The following is a 10,722-nucleotide window of genomic DNA, read 5'->3' on the forward strand; positions in this document are numbered from 1 at the left end:
ACTACAGACCAGTCAGTTTAACTTCTGTGCCAGGGCAAGTAATTAAGGAAATCTGCAAACATTTGGAAGGTGGTAAGGTGATAGGGAATAGCCAGCATAGATTTGTAAAGAACAAATCATGTCAAACCAATCTGATAGCTTTCTTTGATAGGATAACGAGTCTTGTGGATCAGGGCGAAGCGGTGGATGTGGTATACCTAGACTTTAGTAAGGCATTTGATATGGTCTCGCATGATATTCTTATCAATAAACTAGGCAAATACAACTTAGATGGGGCTACTATAAGGTGGGTGCATAACTGGCTGGATAACTGTACTCAGACAGTAGTTATTAATGGTTCCCAATCCTCCTGGAAAGGTATAACAAGTTGGGTTTCCGCAGGGGTCTGTTTTGGGACCGCCTCTGTTCAATATCTTCATCAACGACTTAGATATTGGCATAGAAAGTACGCTTATTAAGTTTGCAGATGATACCAAACTGGGAGGGATTGCAACTGCTTTGGAGGATAGGGTCATAATTCAAAATGATCCGGACAAATTGGAGAAATGGTCTGAGGTAAACAGGATGAAGTTTAACAAAGACAAATGCAAAGTGCGCCACTTAGGAAGGAACAATCAGTTTCACACATACAGAACGGGAAGAGACTGTCTAGGAAGGAGTACGGCAGAAAGGGATCTAGGGGTTATAGTGGACCACAAGCTAAATATGAGTCAGTGTGATGCTACTGCAAAAAAAGCAAACATGATTCTGGGATGCATTAACAGGTGTGTTGTGAGCAAGACACGAGAAGTCATTCTTCTGCTCTACTCTGCGCTGGTTAGGCCTCAGCTGGAGTATTGTGTCCAGTTCTGGGCACCGCATTTCAAGAAAGATGTGGAGAAATTGGAGAGGGTCCAGAGAAGAGCAACAAGAATGATTAAAGGTCTTGAGAACATGACCTATGAAGGAAGGCTGAAAGAATTGGGTTTGTTTAGTTTGGAAAAGAGAAGATAGAGGGGACATGATAGCAGTTTTCCAGTATCTAAAAAGGTGTCATAAGGAGGAGGGAGAAAACTTGTTCACCTTAGCCTCTAAGGATAGAACAAGAAGCAATGGGCTTAAACTGCAGCAAGGGAGGTTTAGGTTGGACATTAGGAAAAAGTTCGTAACTGTCAAGGTGGTTAAACATTGGAATAAACTGCCTAGGGAGGTTGTGGAATCTCCATCTCTGGAGATATTTAAGAGTAGGTTAGATAAATGTCTGTCAGGGATGGTCTAGACACTATTTAGTCCTGCCATGAGGGCAGGGGACTGGACTCAATGACCTCTCGAGGTCCCTTCCAGTCCTAGAATCTATGAAAGCATTGTACCGTACCCCCTATGTGAAGCTTGTATACACGCTGCTGTGTACGTACATACATCCACACAAAAATACATGCCTGGTATGTTATAGTTTGATGTTGTACCTTTTAGAGGAAAATGAGGGGGCACTGCATCACTTAAGGTTTATAACCTTAATGGCTAAAAGTTAATCATACTAACCTTTGCAGTTGATGTCAACAACTACTTCTTCTTTGTCCATGGTTTCCAGTAGTTGTCTAACCTCTTCACAGTTTCCATTTCTAGCATCATGGAGAAGCTGCTGTTCTGCTTCAGTGATCATATCTAATAGATTATAAATACAGACTATTAGTTGTTATAGCTTCATTCCTCCTCTCCTCCCCAGGACAAAAGTTATAGCATAACTTCATGCCAAGATAAAACAGACTATACTATAGCCAAAAGTTATGTGCTCACTTAGGCTCATTCTGCTTGGGATATGAATATTTAGAATACTAAAGACTGCACGGATATGGCTTAGATGAAAGATGTTCTACTTACTGGCCACTTTCAGTTCAGATACCTAATGAGCAAACAACACTATTGCTACAGATGTCATTTATATATAATCAATGACTTTTCCCCTTTTCCTCCATCCACCTCTTAAAGCTTTGAGACAACATAAGTAGTTTATACTGTTTAGTCTGAGTGCTTGGCTGGGGATTAATTGGAGTCCTTTTAGCAATAGAAATCAACTGGAGAACAGAGCCAGTTAGCGTTTGTGGGGTGAGAATGCATGGAAATTCCAATTGTCCACTGGCTACCTGAGGTGACAGGAAGGATGAGCCATTGAAATAAGCATCCACAAGAGACAATCCTTTATTTTAAAAAGGCCCATCAGCATGAGGTGAACTAGAACTGGCCCTGCTCAGCACTGTTGTGTGCTCTTTTACAGGGTCTTGTATTACCATGATTGTTGTATTCTTAGGACCTCATAAAAAGGGACAATAGCACAATGCTAGCCCAATGGAAAAATTTAAGCAACTGGGTGGGCAACAGTACCATTTACTCAAATTCTTCTCTTAAATGTTGCATTTTTTTCTTATATAAACAAGACTGAGTCCATTTGTTATCCTCACACATGCACATGTCCCATGAATTATACACCAGAAAATGTATTCCTGGTTTGCTGCTTACTACAACAAAACTGCCTCAAGATACAGCACAACTCAAAACTACCTGCAAGAAATCCTCAAATCATAAGTGAAGTGTGACCTCTTTGAAAAGAGTCAGGGAGCCGCTTTTATACAATAGCCTGCAAAGAGTGTCCTTCTGCAATATGCAGTAAGCTACTGTTGCCAAGAGCATCAGCAGACTAGCAAGTTGGCAGAGGATAGAAACCAGGTCTTGACAAGACCACTAGACCAGGGATAGGCAACCTATGGCATGCGGGCCAAAGGCGGCACGCGAGCTGATTTTCAGTGGCACTCACACTGCCCGGGTCCTGGCCACTGGTCCAGGGGGGCTCTGCATTTTAATTTAATTTTAAATGAAGCTTCTTAAACATTTTAAAAACCTTATTTTACATACAACAATAGTTTAGTTATATATTATAGACTTATAGAAAGAGACCTTCTAAAAAATGTTAAAATGCATTACTGGCACACAAAACCTTAAATTAGAGTGAATAACTGAAGACTCGGCACACCACTTCTGAAAGGTTGCCAACCCCTGCACTAGACATGCAAGGATTGCCTACACTGAATCCTGCAGAAGCAAAATCTCCAGTGAGTGAAAGTTAACTTTTTGCCCCTATGGTTGCAAAGAGACTACCAAGTGTTAACCGAGTTTACTATTCTGCATAGTTTTCCTGCCAGCAAAGATCTCCAGTAGTTCTGCTGCTTCTCATAATTTCACTTGGCTGCTTGGGAAAGCTAACAAGACTGATCAGTTATGTAACACTTATTCAGAGTTCGGTGAGCAGTGTTTACAGTAGATTGAAATAGGAGGGAGCTCTCACTGCACCAGCCAAAGAGGAGGGACAGCAATGGGGGACCATAGCCAGAGAAGGGACTCCCTTTGCCTGGGAGCTACTCATGGGAAGGACCCAGAAAGAGGAAGGCTAGTAGAGTTGGGGGTAAACTGTGAAAGTCACATAAAACCACACACATTGCAGCACCCTAAGAGGCTGGGGAATGTACAGTAGCAGAGGCAAGCCTTCCAAAGACACTGGTTCTGAAGAAGATAGATTAGCAGCTGAGAGGGGGGAAAAAGAGGAATCTTCAGGTTGAATCAAAAGCCTCCTTGCCAGAAGCCAGCATGGAAGATTGAGCAACCCCTCTCCCCCAAGCAGGGTCCAGGAAGAGTAACCTGATTTAAATCCCAGCAGACTGGAATTGTAAGGGGGACCTCGTGCACACAACTTGTCTTCTCAGAAGGCACTGCCACTCATCTTTTATGTCTATCTCTGACTAACAGGTTTCTGGTGATCTTCAGGCCCTGGAGCTAGCCTTTCTTGAATGAGCCCTCTTCAAGAAGGTACCATTCTTTACTTTGTCTTTGAGAACTAATATAGCTGCAGAATTTCTGTATCCATTAAACACATGCTAGTTGTGTAACACCCATAATACTAGAAACTACGTTACAAAACTCACTTCCTAAAGGGAAGGAACTCATAAGCACATGCCAGTCAAATACAGACAATTTAACAATACCATCATACCAAACTAGGAGTTCTGCCACAGACAAGTCTACCACACATTGAGAACAGATACACACAAGGAATAATGGACAGGTATATTAGGAATACCCAAACCACGACAGAGGTCATGGAACAAAAGCCTTATTTTAAGCCAAGAAAATATGAGTGAAGTGTGATCAGTGAATAGTCTGGAACACTGCTTCTCAAGCTATGAAGCGTGATGCCTTTCCTGGTGGCCCCCAGAACGCAGTGAGAACCTAAGAGGAGGCAGCCATGAGGAGGGAAATCTCTTATGGAGAGGTCAGCAGAATGAAAAAGCAGGAAAGCCACCTGTCCAAACAAAGTCAGTTCTTCAGGTATACTCTCAATCCATTTAAAGTCAGAGGGACATTCCATTGTAATGTTTATATCACAACATTGCATCATTTGTCAACAAGGGATGTTGACAATGTGCAAACATTGCAGTACACTTTCAACATAAATTGTTGCAATTCTGCCATTCCGTTCGGCACTATGTCTTCCCTTCCCCTGCCTTCGGACAGTTGGGAAGGGAACCCTGTAAATGGTCCATTTGCTCAGAACTCCTTCGTGCTTATGCAGCAGCAAAAATTGGTGCTCTTTTGGTCAGCACTCTGCTAAAAACCTGTGTTACAAGACCTACTGAGAACCAGCAAGGCTGTGGAGTCACTGGGCAAGCATCACTTGCCTAGGAGAAACCGACATTAGAATTCAGAGTTTGTTTAAATCTTGATTTACTATCTCAAGGTAAACAATTTCTGCTCTTGCAACTGTATACACTGGAAGAGTAATAAAAATATTGTGCTAAAATTAAACAAGGTTTGTTTACTCAGGAACTTCCTTATCTAATTGTTTTTTTCTCCTCCTAGAATGAGCTTTATTATTTATTTGTATTATTGAAGCACCTAGAGCCACAGTGTAAAATATGAACTGGTGCAGAAGAATGCTGACTGGCTAATCATCATAGCCACTTCAGGGATTATTTATATGGAAAATTTTACACATTTAAGTGAATCTGCCTGTGGTCACTCTTACAGTTTAAGATTTGAGCTAAATTTGAACTAAAGACATTTATTCAGTTTAGTATGCATGCCCACAAAGCATAGTTTATGACAAGGGACTGAAGATAGACTTTCATACCCTATCTAGTTTTAACAGAGAGCAAAGAGTAACAGTCAATACAAGTTACAGTTATTATGAGTTTAAAGGCAACCCTGAAATTCCTAGGGCAAGGGGAGGCATGCAAGGAGAGAGAAAAAGTTGTGCTTCCCAAACCCTTCTCACCAAGGCCTGGTCCACACTACCCCCCCACTTCGGACTAAGGTACGCAAATTCAGCTACGTTAATAACGTAGCTGAATTCGAAGTACCTTAGTCCGAACTTACCGCGGGTCCAGACGCGGCAGGAAGGCTCCCCCGTCGATGCCGCGTACTCCTCTCGCCGAGCTGGAGTACCGGCGTCGACGGCGAGCACTTCCGGGATCGATCCGGGATCGATTTATCGCGTCTAAACCAGACACGATAAATCGATCCCAGAGCATCGATTGCCTGCCGTCAGACCCTCTGGTAAGTGTAGACGTACCCCAAGTTTAGCAGTTGTGAGAAGGTGCCACATTGACAGTCCTGGTTACTGAAGTTCTCTTCATCTACAGATCAGGTACAGCCTGGCAGGAGTACTAAAGATCTCCTTATAGTCCTCCACCAGACTGCCTTATCCCTTTCTTGAAGAGGCCACCTTTAAGGGAAAAAGGGGAATTTGTATTGCATTCAATCCTCTTTTGAAACTACCAAAATGCCAGCCAGTGGTGGGTGTTTAATGTGCGCACTTACTAACATGAAGGCTGAGACCATTCACATACAGAGAGAGTCTTTGAATGGTGGCAGCTTAAGTCTTGTTTACACTGGAGAATTGTGCCACATGAAAGTGAAGTGTTATTACTGGCCCATGTGTACCTGGCACATTACAGGGAGTTCACATCACCAATCCTATTTTGCTTGCATTTATCCCCACAGACACTGCAAGTGCATTGCCTTCTGGAAACTTATCCCACATTTCTTGGCACTATGTGCATTGGCTTGGGGGAAATTAATATGCCCTTGAATGACTGGTGTGCTGCAGGACATTTGTAATACTCATAGTAGACAGCCAATGCTTCTTGTCTATGCTAGTAACTCATTACAAGAGCACTGGGTAAGGATAACATTTAGGAGTTGCACAGGTCAATAATTTTATTTAATCACACCCAAAACTCTCCATTGTAGGTGAGGCTGCAGTTCCTAAACCAGGTGGTTTAATGGTGAAAAAGCTCCATATTCCTTGAACCATCCAGCCACCTGAAGGCTGTACAATCCAACTGAAGCTGAAGGACTGATTCATAATTTATTTAAATGTGGATCAACACAGCAAGAATAATTTGTAAGTTATAACTTTTAATTAGTCATCCCCCTGTAACTCCCCCCTCCAACACCTACCAACTTGAGAACCAAACTGACTAGCCAGGGTAAAATATGTATGGACAACCATGCTTACCCACAACTCCATCATACATGCCTTAATCCTTTAAATTGTTGGTAAGTGTGTACTATCTTTCAGTGTAATATTGCTCATCGATGCAAAAAAGTATTTGAATGCTAGTAGCTATAAAGGCATAAAGATATTTGCCAAATAGTAATGCAATAGTTTTATATGTTAATATTACAAGAAAGTATTTGTCAGAATAAATTTAACAGATCAGTGGCATATGTCAAATGTTATATCTAATACTACTCAAGACACTCCTACTTAAGCCTCTTGCTTTTGGAATTCTTCTTAAGATAGAGGATGGCTTCTTTTCCATGTGTTGTCTTCAATGCCTATTTCCTACTCTTGCTCCTACATCTCCTTATTGTATTTCTCTCACCTTATTAGAAGTGTGTGTTCTTCTCCCACACACAAGTCTCTTTATGGACACAACCACCAAAAATGAAAGTCAACATTCTACTGGTGGCATCTGACTCAGATAATGAAAATAAACATGCATCTGTCTGCACTGCTTTGTATTATCAAGCAGAACCCGTCATCAGCATGGACACATGTCCTCTGGAATGGTGGTCAAAGCATGAAGGGACATATTAATCTTTAGTGCCTCTGGCACGTAAATATCTTGCGACACTGGCTATAACAGTGCCATGCAAATGCCTCTTCTCACTTTCAGGTGACATTGTAAGCAGGAAGCGGGCAGCATTATCTCCTGCAAATGAAAACAAGCTTGTTTGTCTGAGCGATTGGCTAAACAAGAAGTAGGACTGAGTGGACTTGTAGGCTCTAAAGTTTTACATTGTTCTATTTCTGAGTGCAGTTATTTTTTGTATATAATTCTACATTTGTAAGTTCAATTTTCATGATAAAGAGATTGCACTAAACTTCTTGTATTAGGTGAACTGAAAAATACTATTTCTTTTTACAGTGCAAATATTTGTAATCAAAAATATAAAGTGAGCACTGTACACTTGGTTTCTGTGTGGTAATTGAAATCTATATATTTGAAAATGTAGAAAACATTCAAAAATATTTAAATAAATGGTATTTTATTAACAGCACAATTAACCAGATGATTAATCACAATTAATTTTAATCATATGATTAATTACAAATTTTTTTTAATTGCTTGACAGCCCTAATTTGAACACCAACTAGATTCTTCTGTTTCACAGCTACTGTTCACAACTCTGTGGACAGCACTAGAAGCTGACAAGAATCTAGTTGCTTTTCACTCTGCTGCAGCTTGACAAGACTATGAGCAACAGTGGCCCTGAAACTGGCCATTATCACACAAAGGATCAGACCCAGTAACCACTGATGTTATAGGAAGCTTTCATTTACATCAATGGACAATAACCCTAAAATAACACTACACTGATTTACACTTTGGTAGATTAACACACACAGCACCATGAGGACCTGACATTTCAAACAGAGAGTTACGTGAAAGTTAAAGTTCTATAGATTTTGATGGCACTCAGCTACTACCCCTGCTTTAAAAAAGGACAAACAGAAGTAGTCTACTAACACAGATACTCTAGGGCTGCTGCAGCTGCTACTAGGTATTCAATGGAGAGAAGTTTGTCCAACTATACTGTATAGCAAGCAATGTGTTCAGTCTCAAATTAAAGAGGCTAAAATCCAGAGATGTGCCCTTTCATAGCACAGTCTCAGAGTATTCAATGTCAGACTATATAGAAATCATTTCACCCACAGCTGAAGCATAAGTAACCTGGGTGAAAACAATGCACCTCTTTGACAGCAATCTCACTGACTTTGGCCCAGATATTTAGGTTAATCCCTATACTCTTAAAGATCTACTGGCTCTTTCCACAAATAGCCAGGATGCTTCACCTCTCTGCAGGAAGACTGTTCCTCACTCAGGCCAGTGAGCTGACCACTCTAAGGTACTGGTTCACTTCCATGCCATGGGAAGAGTGCTATCTACTGAAGCCACCAGCACTAATCCATGCAGAACTGTATATACCTCTAAAGAATAGCCAACAAGCTGACCAACTGTACTACAGTTAACAAGATCAATCATGATCACAGCAAAATACCTAGCTCTTACATTGTGCTTTTTTCATTAGCAGATCTCAAAGAGTTTTAGAAAGGAGGTCAGTACCATGATCACATTTTACAGATGGGGACACTGAGGCACAGAAAAGTAAAGTGATTTGCCTGAGGTCACCCAGCAAGCTAATAGCAGAGCAGAAGGTAGTACAGTTTGCAAGGAAGTTCAGAGTTGAGGATGTAAAGATCTTCTATCAGTCCTAAAGTAGCAAACTGACTTTAAGCCTTACTTTGGTAGTGGTGTTTCGGTCATTTTGGAAAGATTTATAGTGATCTTTGGAAGATTAACAAGTTTACAGATCACATTAGCTGCAACACACACAAGCACTTTCAAGACAAGACAGTGGACTGTCATGCCCCAAACACCAGCAATACTGGACACCTCCACCCTGACAGTTCTCCACTCAACAAGCGCATAACTCCTATTGTTTGAGCTATACAGTGATGGGAGGAGGGATCACTTGAACTGTACATTCACTTTCTTTTGTATGTGCATGCAGGGCCGGCTCTGGCTTTTTTGCCGCCCTAGGCGAAAAAGCCTCCGGCCGCCCCCCCCTCCATGGGGGGGGGGGCAGCCGGAGCCCCGGCGGGGGCTCGGCTCTCCCCCCGACCCCGGCGGCCAGAGCGCCGGGGGCAGGGCCGCGAGCCCGGCTGTGGCCCCGCTCTCCCCGGCGGCCGGAGCGAGGGCGTGGGGGGGGAGGGCGGCCAGAGCGCCGGGGGGAGGGCGGCAAGCCCGGCTGTGGCCCCGCTCTCCCCGGCGGACGGAGCGCCGCGCCGCCCCCCTCCAGGTGCCGCCCCAAGCACCAGCTTGGGTGCCTGGTGCCGGCCCTGTATGCATGTGCAGGGGCTAGCTTAACACAGCCAGATACTTCCTGAGGGCCTGAGCATCAAGCAGCCAGTTTAGATTTTTTTTTACTGATAGCGAGTCTTATGATTTGACAGACCACTACCGCATCACGTTGTGCCGGCATCCTCTCCTGCAACTATGAACGAACATTTAACCAGCAGTATGTTGTAATCAGTCATAGGGGAGGGTATGTTTCCTATTGCAAAGGAACAGGGTTCAGCCTCTGGGGACAGCTCTGCAGCTTGTAAAGATGATGTTCAGGTAGGTCATAAAAACACCGAAGAGTACTTAAGGTGCCACAAGTACTCCTCATTCTTTTTGCAGTTACAGACTAACACAGCTACTACTCTGAAACATGTAACTCAGGTGCTGGAACTAGGGGTGCTGCAGCACCCTCTGGCTGGAAGTGGTTTCCATTATGTACAGGGTTTACAGCTTGGGTCAATGGCTCTCAGCAGCCCCACTATACAAATAGTTCCAACACTTCTGACCTAACTAGGGAAACTGGGCACTTGAGACGCCTCAGGCTGACTGGGGGACGCGCTGGGCACTACAGGAGTAAGCAGCCCTGGAAACCCAGCCAAGCACACAGCTGCGCTCCGCAAGGAACAGGCGCTTGCTCTGCGAAGATCCCTCAGCCCCGGGACGGGTCACTAAAGCAGTCCCTCGGGTGGCAGAAAGCGACGCGGAGATCCAACCCACCCCTCCGCTTTCATTGCGCTCCTCGCAGCGGCTCTCAGCAGGGGCCGTGGCGGAAAGCTCCGCAGCCCCCTGCACAACGCGGCTCATCGCTGGCTTGTAACCGCTGCTGCCGCGCCCCCCGGGGAGGACCACCCACCGCAGGCTGGGACGCACGTGGGGTAACAACGCCGCTGGGGCAGCAAGCTAAGCTAAGCTAAGCTAAGCTAAGCTAAGCTAAGCTAAGCTAAGCTAAGCTCCCCTCCCCGGTCCCGGCCGCCGCCGCCTCACCGCTGCAAGCAGGCGGGCTCCCTCGCGCAGCCACCGCGTCTCGCTCCCGGCCGGGCTCACGCGCCGGGCCGCCCTCCCGATTATTTTATACTCCACCACCCCGCACGTGACCGACCGCGGGGCTCGCCCTCCCCAGCCGGGAGGATTCCCACTCCCTGCCCCCGCCCCGGCCGGCTGACGGACACTCCCAACGGGAAGCTAGAGGGGGCAAAGCTCCTCCCAGCGGCGGCGCCTCGCAACGCGCTCGGCGCCGCAGTCCCTCCCGTGTGTGTCCCTTGCGCGTGCTCGGAGCCGC

At 44.7% G+C, this 10,722-nt stretch overlaps 1 protein-coding gene across 3 annotated transcripts in view; it reads right to left on the bottom strand.

Moving 5' to 3' along the window:
- Positions 1-10,507, bottom strand: part of OSBPL1A (oxysterol binding protein like 1A) — a 149,734-nt gene extending 139,227 nt beyond the window's left edge. For all 3 annotated transcript variants that reach the window (XM_026661649.2, XM_029913586.1, XM_026661655.2), the window contains exons 1-2: positions 10,428-10,507; positions 1,522-1,644 (exon numbers count right to left, since the gene is read on the bottom strand). In XM_026661649.2, coding sequence (XP_026517434.1) covers positions 1,522-1,642 — 121 coding nt within the window. In that variant the 5' untranslated portion in view covers positions 1,643-1,644; positions 10,428-10,507. The remainder of the gene's footprint in view (positions 1-1,521; positions 1,645-10,427) is intronic.
- Between the last annotated feature and the right edge of the window lie 215 nt (positions 10,508-10,722).

The sequence above is a fragment of the Terrapene carolina genome, unplaced genomic scaffold (assembly GCF_002925995.2).
Source record: "Terrapene carolina triunguis isolate 2854851 unplaced genomic scaffold, T_m_triunguis-2.0 Scaffold58, whole genome shotgun sequence".
Taxonomy (NCBI): domain Eukaryota; kingdom Metazoa; phylum Chordata; order Testudines; family Emydidae; genus Terrapene; species Terrapene triunguis.